The 19,111-nt window shown below is 37.6% G+C and overlaps 1 protein-coding gene across 6 annotated transcripts in view; it reads right to left on the bottom strand.

Moving 5' to 3' along the window:
* Positions 1 to 19,111, bottom strand: part of KLHL32 (kelch like family member 32) — a 248,986-nt gene that overhangs the window by 37,592 nt on the left and 192,283 nt on the right. For 3 of the 6 annotated variants that reach the window (XM_045807030.2, XM_045807031.2, XM_045807035.2), the window contains 3 exons: positions 14,762 to 14,820; positions 11,571 to 11,763; positions 9,788 to 9,882 (listed from right to left, as the gene is read on the bottom strand). In XM_045807030.2, coding sequence (XP_045662986.1) covers positions 9,788 to 9,882; positions 11,571 to 11,763; positions 14,762 to 14,820 — 347 coding nt within the window. The remainder of the gene's footprint in view (positions 1 to 9,787; positions 9,883 to 11,570; positions 11,764 to 14,761; positions 14,821 to 19,111) is intronic. The other 3 variants (XM_087865331.1, XM_087865332.1, XM_087865330.1) reach the window with 2 other exon arrangements.

Here is a 19,111-nt window from a genome sequence, read left to right as displayed (position 1 = left end):
ACAAAGTAAGCCCAAAGTTAGTAAAAGAATGGAAATAACAAAGATTAGGATAGAAATAAATAAAGACTAAAAATAACAAAGGTCAGTAAAACTGAGCTGCTTTTCTTGAAAAGATAAACAAAGTAGACAAATCTGTGGCTAGACGTACCAAGGGAAAAAGAGAACTTAAATAAAATTAGAAATAAAGAGGGAGAATTACAAAAAATACCATACAAAGAATCATACAAAGAATGATACCATACAAAGAATCATAAAAAGCTATTATGACAATTATACACCAATAAATTTGACAACCTAAAATAAATGGATTCCTAGAAACATACAACTCAACATGACTAAATTATGAAGAAATAGGAAATCTGAACAGAGCAATTACTAATAAAGAGAATGAATCAGTAATCAAAAACCAACAAAGAAAAATTCAGGATCAGATGCTTCACTGGTGAATGCCACCAAATATTTAAAGAAGAATTAATACCAATCCTTAACTTCTCCTAAAAAATAAAAGGGAACATTCCCGTACTTGTTTTACAAGGCCAACATTACCCTAATACCAAAACCACACAAGCACACTAGAGAAAATTACAGTCCAATATCCCTGATGAATATAGATGCTAAAAATTCAAGAAAATATTAGCACACCAAATTCAACAATACATTAAAAGTGTCATATATTATGGGATTGATTCCAGCAACACAAGGGTGGTTCAACACATGCAAATCAACCAATGTGAAAAGTGAAGGATAAAAATCAAACGATGATCTATTAGATGCAAAAAAATGTGCTTGACAAAATTCAACACTGATTCATGATAAAAACTCTTTAAAAACTGGGCATATAAGGAATATACCTCAACATAATAAAAGGCATATAAAACAAGACCACAGCTAACATCATAATTAACAGTGAAAAGCTAAAAGCTTTTCCTTTAAGATTAGGAACTTGACAAGGATGCCCACTCTTGCCACTTTTATTCAACATTATAATGGAAATTCTAACCAAAGCAATTATACAAGAAATAAAAGACATCCAAATCAGAAAGGAAGATATAAAACTGTTTTCATTTGCAGATGACATGATATTATATGTAGAAAACTCTAATGACTCCACCAAAAACCTGTTAGTGCTAATAAATTCAGTAAAGATATAAGATACAAAACAAATATACAAAATCAGTTGCATTTCTATACACCAACAGCAAACTATCAGAAAGAGAAATTAAGAAAGCAATCCCATTTATCATTGTAGCAAAAAGAATAAAATCCCTAGGAATAAATTGAACCAAGGAGGAGAAAGATCTGTACACTGGAAACTATCAGACATTGGTGAAAGAATTTAAGATGACAGAAATAAAAAGATATTCTATGCTCACTGATTGGGGAAATTAATATTATTAAAATGTCCATACTACTGAAAGCAATGCAATCCCTATCAATGGCATTTTTCACAGAAAAAGAAAAGAAACAGCTTAAATTTGTATGGACCCCAAATATTCAAAGCAATCTTAAGAAAGCAGAACTAAGTCACCACGCTTTCTGATTTCAAATATATTACAAAGTTATAGCAAATAAAAAAAGTGTGGCATAAGTACAGAAACAGACACATAGATCAATGGAACAAAACAGAGAGCCCAGAAGTAAAGCCATACATATATGATCAATTAATTTATGACAAAGGAGACAAGAATAAATGAGAGAAAGAATAGTCTGTTCAATAAAAAGTGTTGGAAAAACTGGACAGCCACATGCAAAACGATAAAACTGGACCCTTATCTTCCAACACACACACACACACACACACACACACACACACACACACACACACTCAACTCAAAATGGATGAAAGACTGAACATAAGACATGAAACCATAAAAGTTCTAGAAGAAAACATGGGTAAACCCCTTGTCATTGGTCTTGGCAATGATTTTTTGGATTTAACACCAAAAGCAAAGGCTAAATAAATAAATAAATAGGACTACATGAAACTAAAAATTTTCTACACACCAAAGGAAACTATCATCGAAATGAAAAGACAAACTACCAAATGGGAGAATATATTTGAATATCATATATCTGATAAGGGATTAATATCCAAAACACTATAAAGAACTCCCAAAACTCACAGGGAAAAAATTCTGCTTAAAAAAGGAACAGAGGTTCTGAATAGACATTTTTCCAAAGGGTGCTCAACATCACTGATCATTGGGGAAACAGTAATCAAAGCCACAATGAGATACTGCCTCACACCTGTTAGAATAGCTGTCATCCAAAAGAAATAAGTGTTGGTGAGGATATGGAGAAAAGGAAACACTATTACACTGTTGTGAGAAATATAAATTGGTACAGCCACTGTAGAAAACAGTATGGAGGTTTCCTCAAAAAACTAAAAATTAAACTACCATATGATCCAAAATTCCGCTTCTGGTTACATAGCTAAAGGAAGTGAAATCATTGTCTTGAAAAGATGTCTGTGTCCCCATGTTCACTACAGCATTATTTATAACAGCCAAGACATACAAACAACCTAAGTGTCTCTCAGTGAATGAATGGATAAAGAAAATGTGATCATACACACATGTGTGCACACATACAATGGAATAATATCCAGCCATAAAAAAGAAGGTAATCTGGGACCTCGACAGCATCATGGTAAGTGAAATAGGTCAGAAAAAGATAAAAAACTGTATGATCTCATCTGATAGAGTGGTTAAGAAGCAGTGTCTGGCCCCCTAGCTGCCATACTGTCCCAGTGAGCTCTGGGCCCTGAGCCCACACCAGCCCCCACTGTCTGACCAAGGCAGCCCTAGTGCAGCACATACTAAGACATCCTTAGTAAGTACTCATTACAGCTCTAGCCATCTTGCCAAGGTGACACAGGTACACATCACTGCAGAACATCAGGCCCAAACCACTTCAACTCCAGATAACTTGCCAGGATACCCTCATGCCTCACCTAGGCTCCAGCTGCTCCAGGTCACCAACTGCGTCTGCCTTGCCTCCACCCCCCCCCACCAGGGCACCCCTGTGTGGAGCACTCTGGGACACCCTTTCACCCCCTTCAGCTTCAGCTATACTGTCAAAACACTCTCTGTGAGGAGAGCACTCGGACCCCTCAGCATGCACACACTTCAGCTTGAGCCATGTCTCCCTCTGCAGAGAATCCCAGGAATGCCCTGACCCAGGCCCACCTCAGCTCAGCCCATCCCAACAAGGCAATCCCAGCACAGAGGGTCCTGGAACCCCCAGCCCACCCCAGCTGCAGCTCTATCCAGCTAGCTAAAGTCACCAGGCAGACACAGTCTACACAGGGCACAAGCATACATAAGACCACTCCTTCAAGTTTAGAAGTAACTGTTCTGCCTAATTCATAAAAACAAATACAAAAAGTCAATCAAAATGAGGAAGCAGAAGAATATGTTCCAAATAAAAGAACAAGACAAAATCTCAGAAAAAGAATAGAATAGAGATAACCAGTCTACCTGATAAAGAGTTCAAAATAATGGTCAAAAAGATGCTCCCTGAACTGGACAGAAGAGTGGATAAACTCAGTGAGAACTTCAATACAGAGAAAATATAAAAAAAGAACCAATTAGAGTTGAAGAATAACTGAAAAGAAATATATACTAAAGGAAATCAACAATAGATTAGCAGATGGGGAAATGATCAGCATTCTGGTAGACAGGTTAGTGGGAAGCACTCAAAATAAGCAGAGGAAAAAAGAATTTTAAGAAGTGAGGATAGTTAAGAGATCTTGGAGACATCATCAAGTGAACAAACATTCACCTTGTAGTGATCCCAAAGAAGAGGAGAAAGTGGGCAGGAATCTTTTTTAAAAAGACACAATAGCTGAATACTTCCCTAACCTGGAGAAGGAAACAGATATCCAAGCCCAGGCAACAGAAAAAGTTTCAAACAAGATGACCCCAAGGAGGTCAACACCAGGACACATAATAATTAAAACGTCAAAGATTAAAAATAAAGAGCAAATTTCCAAAACAGGTAGGGAGAAGCAACTGTTTATGTATGAGGAAAACCCCAGAAGGCTATCAGCTGATTTTTTCAGCAGAAACTTTGTAGGCACTAAGAGAGTAGCATGATATATTCAAAGTACTGAAAGAAAAAACCTACAACCAAGAATACTCCCCCTGGCAAGGTTATCATTCAAAATTGAGATGAGATAGTTTTCCAGACAAACAAAAGTTAAGAGTTCATCACCACCAAATCAGCCTTACAAGAAATGTTAAAAGGACTTCTTTAAGTGGAAGAGCCCATAATTATAATTAAACCATGAAAGAAAAAAATATATTGAGTATACAGTAAAGGCAGTAGAGCAATCACTAATAAAGCTAATATGAAGGTTAAAACACTAAAGTAGTAAAATCAACAATATCTGAAAATTTAGTTCAGGGGACTCACAAAATAAAAAGATGACTATATACATAAAATGTGGAAGGGGGAGTAAAATTAAAGTTCTTGTAAGAGGTGTTTGAACTTCGGTGACTATCAACTTAATATAAACTGCTATTTACTTAAGATGGTGTACATGAACCTCATAGTAAACAAAATCAAAAACCTGTGATACACAAAGAGTAAAAAGAAAACCAAGCATTACATTAAAGAAAGTCATCAATCACAAGGACAGAGAGCAAGAAATAAAGTAACAGAGGAATTACAAAAGCAACCAGAAAAGAATGAATAAAATGGCAAAATGCATATCTATCAATAATTACTTTAAATATAAATGGTCTGTATGCTTCAAAGGACACAAAGTGACAGAATAGATTGGAAAAAAAAAAAAAAGAAAAGAAAAAACCCACCTATGTGTCACCAACAAGAAACTCACTTCAAACCTAAGACACATACAGCCTGAGAGTGAAGGGAAGAAAAAAGATATTACATGCAAATAGAAGCCAAAAAAGACCAGGAAGTAATAGTTATATCAGACAAAGCTAACTTTAAAACAAAGACTGTAATGAGATAAGCAAGAGAATTACAGAATGATAAAGGGAATCAGTCAAACAAGTAGACATAACAACTGTAATTATCTATGAGCCCAATATTGGAGCACCTAAATGCATAAAGTAAATATTAACAGACATACAGGGAGTCATAAAATAATAGTAGGGGACTTTAAACTTCCCACTTACAGCAATGGATAGACCATCCAGGCAGAAAATCAATAAGGAAACAGGGTCTTTGAATGACACATTCGACCAGATATACAAAAAATATTCCATTGAAAACCAACAGAATGCAGATTTTTTTCCAAGTGCTCATGGAACATTCTCCAGGATAGATCACATGTTAGGCCCGGGATAGATCCAGGATAGGCCACAAAAGTCTCAGTATTTTTAAGAAGACTGAAATCATATCAAGCATCTTTTCTGACCACTACAGTATTAGAAATCAATTACAAGAAAAAGCACAAATATGTAGAGGCTAAACAACATGCTACCACCCAAACTATGGGTCAATGATGGAATTAAAGAGGAAATGAAAAAAATACATGAAGAGAAAGGAAAATAAAAAAAACAAGAGTCAAAAAAATTTTAGACACAGATAAAGCAGTTCTAGGAGGGAAATTTATACTGATACAGGGAGTCTCAAGAATAAGAAAAATCTATGATAACCTTACACCTAAAAGAGATAGAAAAAGAAGAGCAAACAAAACCCAATGTTATTAGAAGGAAGAGAATACTAGGTCAGAACATAAATAAATGAAAGAGAGACCAAAAAAACAGAAAAGATCAATGAAATGAAGAGGTAGTTCTCAAAAAGTTAATGAATAGACCTTTAGCCAGATTCATCAAGAAAAAAATACAATTCAAAATAAAAGAGAAGTTACAACTGTCAGAAATGCAAATTATAAGAAACTGCTATAAAAAATTACATGCCAGCAAATTGGACAACCTAGAAGAAACAGAAAATTCCTAGTAACATACAATATTACAAAACTGAATCAGGAAGAAATAGAAAACAGGAACAGACCAATTACTAGTAACAAAATCGAATCAGTAATGAAAACACTCCCAACAACCAAAAGCCCAAGAGGAGATGAGTTCACAAGTGAATTCTACCAAACATTTAAAGAAGAGTTAATCAGTAATCTCCTCAAACTATTCTAAAAAGCAGAAGAGGAAGGAAACCTTCCAAACACATTCTAGAAGGCCAGCATTATCCTGATATCAAAACCAGATAAAGACCCTACAAAGAAAGAAAACTACAGGCCAATATCCATGATGAACACAGTTGCAAAATTTCTCAACAAAAGACGGGGCACCTGGATGGCTCAGTCAGTTGAGCACCCAACTCTTGGTTTTGGCTCTGTTCATGATCTCAGGGTCATGGGACTGAGCCCCATCTCAGGCTCTGTACTCGGTGGGGAGTCTGCTGGAGATTCTCTCTCTCCCTCTCCCTCTGCTCCGCTCGTGCCGTTTCTCTTTCTCACTCTGTCTCTAAAATAAACAAATCTTAAAAAAAAAAAATTCTCACCAAAAGATTAGCAAACCAAATTCTACAATAAAAAAAAAATTCATCATAATCAAGAGGCCTTTATTCTGGGGATGCATGGATGACCCAATATTTGTAAATCAATCATCATGATACACCACGTTAACAAATGATAAAAATCATATGATCATCTCAATAGATGCAGAACAAGCATTTGACAAAATTCAATATCCCTTAATGATAAAAACTCTCAACAAAGTGAATTTAGAGAAAACATATCAACATAATAAAGGCCATATATTACAAACCCACAGTTAACATTATACTCAATGGGGAAAAAATGAGAACTCTTCCTCTTGAAGAATCAAAACAAGGATGCTAACTCTTGTCACTTCTATTCAACATAATAATGGAAGTCCTAGACACAGTAATTAGGAAAGAAAAAGAAAAGGCATCCAAGTTGGTAAGGAAGAATTTAAGCTATCTCTATTTGCATATGACATGATACTGTATGTAGAAAACCCTAAAGACTCTACCAAAAAACTATTAAAACTGATAAATAAATTCAGTACAGTTGCAGAATATAAAATTAATATACAAAAATTTTTTGCATTTCTATCCACTAATAACAAAGTAGAACAGAAATTAAGCAGACAATTCCATTTACAATTACACAAAAAGGAATAAAATACCAAGAAATAAACTTTACCAGAAAGGTGCAAGACCTGTACTTTGAAAACTATAAAACGTTAATGAAGAAGATTGATGGACATATAAACAAATGGAAAGATATACCATATTAATGGATTGGAAGAATTAAGATCATTAAAATGTCCATACTACCCAAAGCAATCTACAGATTCAATGCAATCCCATCAAAAAACCAACAGTATTTTTCAAGGACTAGAGCAATAATACTAAACTTTGTATGGAACTACAAAAGACCTTAAAAAGCAAAAGCAATTTTATGAAAGAAGAACAAAACTGGAGGTATCACAATCCTAAATTTTAAAATATACTATAAAGCTCCAGTAGTCAAAATAGTCTGTAGTGGCACAAAAATAGACATATAGATCAATGCAACCGGGTAGAGAACCCAGAAATAAACCCACACTCACAAGGTCAATTAATCTATGACAAAGGAGGCAAGAACACCCAATGGAGAAAAGCCAGTCTCTTCAATAAATGGTGTTGGAAAAACTGGACAGCTACATGCAAAAAAATGAAACTGGACCAGTTTCTTACCACACACACAAAAAATAAAATCAAAATGCACTAAAGACCTAAACATGTGACCTGAAACCATAAAACTCCTAAAAGAAAACAAGGAATAATCTCTTAAGACACTGGCCTTAGCAACATTTTTTTAGATATGTTTTCTCAGGCAAGGGGAACAAAACAAAAATAAACTATTGAGACGACATCAAAGTAAAAAGCTTTTGCACAGTGAAGAAAACCGTCAAAATGGAAATGCAACCCAGTGAATGGGAAAAGATATTTGCAAATGATATATCTGATAAGGACTTAATATGCAAAATATGTAAAGAACTTACACAACTCAACACCAAAAAAACCCCAACTTATATGTGGAATCTAAAAAAAAAACAAATATACAAAGCAGAAAGAGACCCATAAATACAAAGAACAAATTGGTGGTTTCCAGAAGGAAGGTGGACGTGTGGAATGGGCAAAATGGGTGAAGGGAAGTGGGACATACAGTCTTCCAGTTATGGAATGGATAAGTCACGGGAATTAAAGGCACAGCATAGGGAATATGGTCAATGACATTGTAATAACATTGTACGGTGACACATGGTAGTTAACACTTGTGGTGAGCACAGCATAATGCATAGACTTGTTGAATCACTATGCTATGCCCCTGAAGCTACTGGAACCTTGTATGTCATATATAATTCAATAAAAAAGAAGATACAAACTTCCACTTAGATAAATAAATCCTGGGGATGTAATGTACAATTACCAATACTGTATTAAATAGTTGCTAGAATAGATTTCAAAAGTTCTCATCATAAACAGAAAAACATTTTGCAACTATGTGGAGTTATGGATGTAAACTAAACTTATTTTGGTGATCATTTAGCAATATATATATGTATATATACGTATATATGTGTATGTGTATATGTGTATGTGTATATGTGTATACATATGTGTGTGTATATATATGTATATATAAGAACATTTTTGTATACCTTGAACTAATACAATATTAAATGTTAATATCTCAATAAACTGAAAAAATCCACTCTATCCTAACTATTGAATCCAGAACTCACATCCATCAGGACCAGTTTGTTAATTAGGTTGTTCATATTTATGCTACCCTTGCAGATTTAGATCTACTTAAGTATGTTAACTACCCAGACAAACCTCTGGCAAGACAAATCAAGAGAAGAGGAAAAAAAAAAAAATTATGAATGTAATGGGGGATATAACTAAGTAGTAACAAAACAACTATATGCTAACAATTCTGAAAACTGAAAAAACATGGAAAAATTTCTTGAGAAAATATATATACCTTATGAGATGTGACTGAAGAAAAATTAAAATTTTGAATAGTCCTGTGACTATAAAGATAATGAAGCAGTGATTAAAAATCTTCCCCCAAGGGTGAGGTTAGATAAGAGTAATTTTTAAGGATATATTCTTCTGGAGATCAAGAGAAAAATCAGGCCTAATACATGTCAATACATTATCAGAGAGCATGTAAAACAGAGAAACAACTATGGTAACAATTATAAAAAATAAAAAGACCTTGAATATGATCTAAAGAGCTCAGCTGGCAACTTGCCTCACCTGGGCTGCTCACAGGCTGATGTGCCAGGGCTGTCGTTTGGGGGCAGAGGCTCTCTCCAGCACACTAACCATAAACCACTACCGCACACAACTTCTGCCAGGAGGGAAGAACATCTTCATAGATGGGATTTATTGGAAGGAACAAATTGCGATACAGAAAACAAAGGAACTGGTGGGAAGGAGGCATTTGTAAAGTTCTGGGAGCATGACAGTACTATCACCAAAAATTCCTAGATTTTTTTGGCTTATGAGAAAGAGAAAGGTATGCCACTTTCCCCACTTCCAGGCTATTATTTTATTTATTTCCAAAGCTCATCCTGATCTTTATTTTCACGAGGGCTCCAACATTTCTTAAGGCATCATTTTTAGGAAGCAGGATGAAGTCTAGTGGCTAAACTCGCTGCACAAAGAGAGCTCAAACCTCCTTCTACGTGTAAACAGCTCTTCCTTCCGTAGCACTGCAAAAAGTAACCTCACTGAACCGCTTGAACAAACTTCAAAAGGAACTTCAACCACTCACCTGGATACAAGCCAGAGGCTCATTTGTCCAAATCGAATATCCACCAACTAAATATATTCTCTCATTATGGACAGCAACTCCAGATTCATTTTGGCCTAAAGTAAAGAGAATTGAATAAAAAGAAAAAATAAATCCATTTCCTTGCATGTCTTCATTAACCCTTTTGCCACTGAAGGATACAATTTCCCCCCGTGGCACACTTGTCGGCTCCACAGGATTTCTGCAGCAACTAATCACCACCTCCCAGCGCTCGGAGGGAAAAATTAACCACTCTTTCACAGAGAATGAACCTGTGTCAGGTCAGAGCCAAGCCAAAACACTTACTAGCCAGCCAAGCGGGTAAATGTAGCATTAAATACAGCAATAATAAGCAATAACAAAACAAGAGTTCTACACCACGTTGTATGCCAATTACTTACAAGCAGTGGAAACAAGGTATATTTTCAAAGAGCAAAACGCCTCTACAAACACTTTTAAAGCCAGTACACGTTTGTAAAGTAACAGCTGCAACCCCAAGAAGCCAATAAAACAGAGCCAATCCCCCAGTGTCCCCCAAATAAAGACAAACAACAGCAAAGATTGATAAAGGTACTACTTTTTTTTATATATATATATATAACATAGACAACAGTCCTGAGGCTATATTAAAGTTCCCGATCTGGGAGCAGCCCGGGTAGTCTCTAGATACTGACACGCCAAAATGATGAAAGCTTCCTACCCCATTTGAAAAAAGAAGACAGAATAACTCACTACCACCTATTCTTCCCTGGAGGCCATCAGAGAGTGAGATAGTCTCTTTTAATTGATGGGCTGACACCGGATTGACTGCGGTAATAAATAAGCTGGATCCTACGGCAGACAGAATCACAGATCCAGGGACCGAGGGGCTAAGGTCTCACCACAGCAGCTCGGAGTGGGTTAAGTACTTGTAGGTGGGCCTCAAAGATCATTTTCACAGAAACAGCAGCTCCACACAAGGCATCTAAGCCCCGCACGCTGGTTCCGCGCGTGCTGTTGCCTCGCGGGCGCAGCTGCGAGCGGTGGAGCCTGTTAAGATGTCCCAGGTGCCAATCCAGCCCACCATTTGAGTTTGTGATTTTCCTATTTAGTAGAGCAGCCTGGAAGGGACCTGATCCCCTGTAGATGTTTATAATACAAGCCGAGAAGGGAGAGAAAGTTTTCAACTCCGTAAAGAAATATTAGGGGTAGATTGTTCACTGCTTTCCTTTTATTTCCTTTTCGGATGAGGAGGGTCCAGACCTAGTCTTGCCCTGGGAAATGCTTGAACCGCTATGTGGCCAGAAACACCAGCAAACCCCTATGCACAGAACTGTTCTAAGATTGAGTTGTTAGGAGAATACAGCCAGAAACCGTACTTGACAGTAACAGTGAAGACCAGACTCCTGACTTCAAAATATATAAAAGAGGACTAAAAGCACAAAGAGAAAAATAAATTGCTTTGTAAACAGTTATTATTTCTCCGGTTCCTCTTAATTGTCTCAAAGTTCCTATGTGAATATTCATTGACAAGAAAGGACTGACATACCTCTCCCAGCCAAGTGAGAAGATGCACGAAGGTAACAGAGGCCCTGAGAAACCAGCTCAGCCACTTGACTGAGTCACATTTTGTGAGATAAATAATGTGCACCTTTCTGGTTAATAAACACAAGTTGTTCTGTCACCATGCACTTGATATTTAGGGATGCATGGAAGATGGATAAGAAAAGTGTAGCAATTTCTTGAATCTCTGCTTTTCCTGATTTACTTAGTCAAAGGTATTTACCAGTCAACAGGTTGAAGCTGCAACGCGTCCACTGGTCAGTGTCTATGTTATAAGAATCGATATGCCGCACGAGGATCCGGTCGTTATTGTAGTCCAAGTCATTGCCCCCAAGAACGTAAAGCTTTCTTTGAACAGCAGCCATGGAATGGTAGACCCTTCTCTGCAGCATGGGGCTGCGGCTTATCCATTTATTCTGGGGGGGGGGGGGAGGAAATTCAGGTGAATTTGTTAATAGGAGACCTCCACGGCAGAAAACAGCAGTGCCTCATCAGTAGCTGGGACTCTAGTTTGCCTAGCACATTCTACTGGAATGTTGCTTACATACTTTGAAAGGTATAGGCTTCTTACCCGAGAACCACATATTCCAACTTTATTTTGCAACGTACAAAGGCATTTCCTCTTGCTTGAGTTGCATTTTATAGGGCATTTCCATTTTAGAAGGGGAGCACATGAGAATATAGAAATTTTCATGACGGTTCTCTCACCCAATTGAGAGAACTTACTCATGCAAATTGCTTAAGAGTGAAAGCATATAGCTAGGTATAATGATTTAAGAAAACAGACTCTCGATCCAGAATGCCTGAGTTTATAACCTTTGTGTGACCTTGGGCAATGTACTTAAGCTCTCTGTGCCTGTTTTTTCATCTGTAAAGTGGGGAGAGTCATACGGTACCCGACAGGCTTGTTGTAAAGATTAAATCAGTTAATACAAAACATTTAGAAGAGTGCCACATAATGTCCAATAAATATACACTTTAAAAAATTATTGTGATAGTAATCACTGGTTACCCAAGGCCTCTACATTAGCTAGAGCTGGGGTGACTCTTGTTGTCCTTTCCAGAATTAACCTCCCAAGATCAATGGAAGAGCAAAGATCTGGTTTCACAACAAAGTCCCATATTGCCTTTGTATGAGCCCCTTTTAACATATCTATAATCACATCATCTACCAAACTGGGAAAAGTTATTCCTAGGCATACGTTTGTTTTGGTAGAAGGCCAAATTTTATACAACTTCAGGAATAGTGAAACCTCCACTATTTGGTTCTAAGTCACTCTCAGTAATGAGAAAGACATGCTCCACTCCTCTTAAATATGGCTCCTTTCAAAAATCTAATGTAAAACGCAAAATTAGATGAAAATCAAATACGACCTTAATTTTAAATCTTAACTAAGCAATGGACAGGTAAGCTAACCTAACCTACAGGAAGAACCCAGATTCCTTTTTGCCAAGAAAAATTTGGATTTCGATAAAAAGATCATATGACGTTTTTAATACATAGAATTTCACCAATTCACAAAGCTGTTAAAGGAATAAGCAAAAAAAAAAAAAAAAAGTTTACATAAATATTGGTCCATTCGCTAAAGGCCTAGCTACTAGCTCATTTCTAATTTCTCTTTTAAAGATAGACTTTAAAAAAGAGTGCTTTGTACAGGTTGAAAGGCTTGCATTTATCTGCTCCCCCTATTTAAACATGTCATAAGAATCTCTTTCCAATCAAATGTCTTCTTTAATAAAATAGCCAGACCTTTATTTCAGATACTCTGTGAAGAAATATCTTCAATACATTTCACATGAGTGGATTTAACTCAAAACTCTGATGATGCCTTCCTTAGGTGCTTTCTACGAGGCAACCCATTCCGGTATTAGGAATCAACGTTTGCATTAGCAGTCCGGTCCCCTGCCACAGGACTGTGGACGCCATCTGGTTTGTAAAGCCTGCCTGCATCCCCTGATTATATCTTTAGCTTCCTTCACTGCCGTGCCTGCCAGGTGAGCCGCCAACCACTGCAAAGGCAAAGAAACAGAGAGGCCTAGTGGGGTCATTCCTAATAAGCTAGCGTGTGAATACTAATCAGTAGTGGGGAAGCAGAGGTCACCCCAGCCTGCCTGTTGGCAGGTAGCGATGTGCTCTGTGGCAGATGGCAGGCATTATCGACTCTCCACAAAGGCCTAGAAGAGAAATAAGCACCAGGGCTGAATGATAGAGTTATTGAGATTCCGAGCAAGATGCAAGCAGATGTGATGTTTGCCAGTACCCACCGTAAACAATATGCCAGCAGAATTTTTAAAAAGAGCATGTGTGTACAAACATGAAACGGAACTCATTTGAGAAATGTTAACACCTTCTTCCTCTTTAACCACGTGTGCACCGAACTCAAGCAACTGCAATTAATGATCCCTCTTGAGACATCTGGCCCATGGACATGTGGTCTCTGAAATCTACAGCTTCTAATGACATCAGGAAACACACTTGCAAAGAGAGAAACACCTTCGTTAAATTCAGAATCAAATAATGTTGAAATAAAAAGACACCACGTCGACCGAGGTCATTCAGGACACACATTCGGTGGCCGATCCTGACCCAGGCTGCCAAAGCCAACCTGTTGTTTCATGTTCCATTATCTCCAGCTGATGAATATTAAATCCCCAGATCAAATCATTTTGGAGTACTTTCATAATCATGAAAAATATTTACGTTACCAAAACCACAGAAATGGTGAAATTCTGAAAACATCTGCCACGGCCACAGACATTTTGGTAGAAGGAAAAGAGAATAAAAATAGTTCTTCTTTGGGGACAAAAAAACTCACTGAATCTGGATGGCAAGTGGGCAGAAGAAGGGACAGACACCATCAAAATGTTTCCAGTTCAGGGACCAGCCGTTAGATGAACGACCTCCTCACACTTTTCAGACACTTCTACTTCAGACCTGTCCTGGACACCGCTCTACGGCATTCTGTCTACACTGAGTTAAATAAAAGTTATTATTTTATTTGGGAGTAATGAAACAACAGGCATGTTCCCCTCTTCGAACGACACGCCTTCTAAAAGGACACACGACAGGTCAATCGAAATCCTCTTTGGATGCCGCTGAATCTGAACAGTCACTTGAGACAGTGGAAATAAAGGGCATTTAGCTCATCAACTTATCTCCCCTTTTTTCTACATTATGCAAAACTCTGAAAGAGTTAAGCATTGTGTATCGCATAAAACGAAAGGAGCTGAAATTTTGTGAGGGGAAGAAAAAAAAGCAACCAAAAGGCAGTTTATCCAGATGCTTCCTTTTCTCTATATAAGTTTAAGATGCGTGTGTGTGTACAGACTTGGCATTTCAACTACTAATTACTGTGGAAATCTTTTAAAATTCATTTTAATTAAGGTAATGAGTTTTTCTTCTATGATTCTTACCTGGTTAGGTTCATATACCATGAGTCTGTTCTGATACTGTGCTGTGTTAGTTACTCCACCTGTAATGGATTAACATGTGTTAGAGCTTTCGTGAATACGAAATAGGATATTCCAACATAAGAATGAGATACAATTAAAGGAAAATTAGCTACTGCTGAGGATCTGTTTGTATACCCTCGTGGTGAACCCATGACATAATTAAGAAGCTTATTGTTGAAGCAGTTTCATTTTCAAGACACATTTCAGAAGCAATCCAGTTGAGAGCAAGCAACAAGTATGCTGAGATTACCAAGAGGCCCCAGTTCTGGCAAGCTGCTCTGCATGGCCAGCATGAGGGGCAATGGATGGCAGGCAGTGGGAATGAACACCGCACACATAGACAAATCTCTGTGCAATCTATGCCTGGGACAGAATTATATGGAAAATTCCTGTCCTTAGCTAAACTGGCAATTTTACAGCTCTAACCTTCTGTACGCCAACACAGTGATCTCTTGGTATCTCTTTGGAGGAATCATTTCTAAGAAAAGACATGACTTATCAAAAGAAATCTAGAGCCAGAGCCGTCCAAAAGAATCTAACGAGAGCCCCCAATGTGAGTCACATATGCAATTTTAAATTTTCCAGTAGCCACATTAAAAACTAAAAAGAAACAGTGAAAGTAAACTTAATGTAGATTTTATTTAACTCAACATAGCCCAGATATTATCATTTCAATGTGAAATTAATATACAAATTATGGAGGTATTTTATCTTCTTTCTTTCATATGGTCTTCAAACTCCAATGTATATTTGACACGACATATCTCAATCCAGACTAGCCACATTTCAAGTGCCCAATAAGCCACGTGTCACTAAGGGTGACCATATCGGACAGCTCACATCTGGAGCACGGCATGAAGTCGGTGTTGTTACCAACTTATCCTAACGCCTCCTGACAACTGCTTAGATCCAAAGACTCAAGACCTTCTGCTCAATCAAGAACCACTAAAAAATCATCACATTTCCAACAAATCTTCTCCTATCTGTCCTCGTATTTATTTTTACGTCTGTGGTGTACACTGAACCCTGTAAAACCCAGAAATTACTGATTCTACTTTAATTTTTACCATCAAATGGGAGAACTAAAAAACATATAAAACAGCACTACAAGAAAACAACACTAGGAGATAGTAAATGCTAGGTAATAAAATAACAAGAATATGAGAACACCCCCTGAAAAAAAAAAAAACCTCTTTAGAATTAGTGCCTTATACATAGTTCTAGATGCTCGTTTAAAATGAGTGACATTTTACTAAGTATCACAAAGAAGCAGCTCATTTTGCAATAAAGATCTAAAACTGAGCCAGACTAAAAGTGCTTCCTGTTGAAATTTTTTGAATTCAAAAAGTGTGTACTGTTCCAATAATGCCCAAAAACAGCCTTAAGCTTTTTCTCAGTTTGACTAAACTTTAGGCAGGCCTCTTTCTGTCTTTAGGTCCCTGACATCCCTTTTCTTAGAGCACTTGCTTTAGAAAACCTGTAAATTCTTTCTCCACCTCCTTGCGATAGAGATCATTTAAGAAGCTTCTTGCAAGTTTTATGACCTAGGAATAACTTCCTCAAAGACCCAGGAGCCATCCCATTGAAATGTAATCATCAGGAAAGGTAATGTCGCTATCTCCCGGTTTCTATGGAGGACGGTAGCAGCCTCACTTTGCTGGGTGCCAATCAGCAAACACAAATGGCCTAATCACAGAGAAAAACATTGACGAAATCAGGAGTGAGTGAGTGAGCTCATCCATCACATTGATCAACCTTCCTCCAAAACTCCTTCAGCACTTTTCTCACTGAGAAAAAGCTCAGTGTTTAAAAACCCTCCTGCCTCTTATTCTTCAGAGGAGTTGATTATAGACTGCATTGTCTCCCTCCCCTATTGCAATAGTCTTGAACAAAGTCTTCCTTGTCTGCTTAACTTTGCCCAGTATAATCTTTGCTTTGACGGTTCCAATACTTTGAATAGGTCACCACCGTCAACTCCGTGGCCAGGAATCAAGTCAACGAGAATCCAGAGGATTCGTACGCAATCCTCAACTGAGCTGAATAATCAATCAATACTCAGGGCCACATAAAGGGAGGGGAACCTGTCCAGGCCAATTGTTAACTCTCTCTTGAAACCCCAATAAGGAGATTATTTCTTTCATATAATTGATTATGGCTTTCATTAACTGGAGGGCTTTTTTTTATATTCTCTCTGAAGCCTGCAACTACTTTTAAGATCAATGAAAGCTTTATCTGCAGAGTAAATCCACAAAGAACAGAGGGAAACGAGCTTCCTGCCCTCAAAGAAAGTCTTCTCTGCATTTCTTATTGAATGTCTCATTTTAAAATAAAATCAAAGGAAAAGAAAATACATTTAAGCAAGCTGAGGCTGAAATGCCTACATAGAGTCAAAACGTATGTCCAAATAAACACAAGGTATGTTTGCTTTTTCCTCCCAACCTTCCTTTTCTTTTATCTGATTAAAAATCGCATGTCCAATCATTCTTTCTCAGCATAACTACACAAGAATGATCAAATCTACTGAGACCTCGCAAGTCTTCAGGGTTAAAATGATTGCCAAGTGCTTTTGATCTGGGCCATAAGCACCAGATTAATGTCCAGCTCGCCTATAATCATTTCTCCAAATGAGAGGGAGCAGAGGGTAAAGCTCCCACCCATTATTTCAAAACTCTGACAGTTTCTCCCGTTGTTTTAGAAATATGGGACGGAATTAATATCCACCGCAGTAAACTATCTGTTTATGACACTATTTGAAAATGTTTACACTACTATACGTATCAGACTTGGCCCATTATAGATTAAATGTACAACCAATGGATTAGAATATAGCTATTACATCCTCTCTCCTAGGCAGGGCATACAATTTATCTTCGTGCTCTTCAGAATTACTATTTACTCTCTTCTACAGATGCATTTGTGATAGCTTTTTTCTCCTCTTCATCTGCACGCAGTAATGAGATTCCTTTACCCTTACATACACACTTTTACTCATATGACAACGTTTAAAAATGAGATACTGGGTTACTAGGTGGAAGTAAAAATAAAAATCCTAGTTAGTTGTTTGGTTGATTACTTCTGGAATGTTAAACCACAGGAGGTGCCTAAAAAGCCTAGTGCTGTAACTTTTGCCAAGTCAGGATTGCAAAGGAAAACCTTAGAAATTGGTTCTCTTGCTTTCCTCCGTCGAAATAATTTATGCACGATCGTATGAATAAAAACCATTTGTTCTCAGTACAAAAAAATAAATTTTAAAAAAAGCATCCGAGTTTGCGGCCCACATTTCTTTAGCTGTGTTATTTGCAGAGCTTTATCATTACATTCTCTTCACACAACACTCTTCACTTTTAGATTAATCTGCTGAAATGAGATGCTAAGGATTTGCATACAGATTTGACTATACAAAAATAGATATGGAATTAATAACAGTCTCTATATGTTTTAATTTCTCCTAGACTGGAGTACCCTTGCCTGCAGCAGTATTCCTGGCTTTGAAAGTCATCAAGCTGATTTGCCCGCTCTGGGTTATGATGCCACATGCTGCTATACTGTCCCCTGCAATCAGAGCACTTGCAAAGATAGACTCTATGCCTCTCTCTATCGAGTACATTTTATAGATTGGCAGTTTTGATCTCCCTCCCCCACCCCAGCGGGGGATAATCTGCATCTTAACAGCCTTCTATAGATACATTTGTCATTAAATATGCCATCTCGTATCAGCATCCATTTTTAAAGCCAAGTTTTCCCTAACTTTGAAGTGCCACAGTCGAAGTTAAGACTTTTCAGCCAAAATTGAAAATGAACAACCCTGTCTTATACTTTTGAACTGTGACTTTAAGATATACTGCAGGTTCCCCCAAAGTCAAATAAGTCTTTAAAAACTGCCAGAAGGAATGAAAAGTTACCACCATGCTACCAGCAATGAGAAATGCTTTCTATCATCAAGACAAGAGCAAAGCATTTTTCTTAAGCTTCCCTGTTCAGCTCTTCACGAAACGTGGTGACAAACGGATGCATGCATACGGGAGAAAGGATGACAGGTGACGCCAAACAAGCGACTTTTGTCTCCACTACTGGAATTCACTGACTCCCAAACCCATTGTGCTCAAAAGCAACCACTGGTCAATGCTGACAAGGTCTATGTGATAGTGTGTTTAGGAAAACAGCTCTCAGTATACCTCGGTCGGGGTAGGTCAGTCTGCTGGCTCTGCGATTTTTTTTCCGAGGACAGAAAGCACATCTGTTGATAGACTGCACTCTGCAGTAGGAACCTGTGGTATGTCATACAGCGCTAGTACCCTTGGAAGGACGGAG

The sequence above is a fragment of the Ursus americanus genome, chromosome 11, assembly GCF_024610735.1.
Source record: "Ursus americanus isolate L20-20 chromosome 11, mUrsAme1.1.p, whole genome shotgun sequence".
NCBI classification, from domain to species: Eukaryota; Metazoa; Chordata; class Mammalia; order Carnivora; family Ursidae; genus Ursus; species Ursus americanus.
Note: the sequence above shows the minus strand (reverse complement) of the source record. Positions and strands in the feature narration are given on the sequence as shown.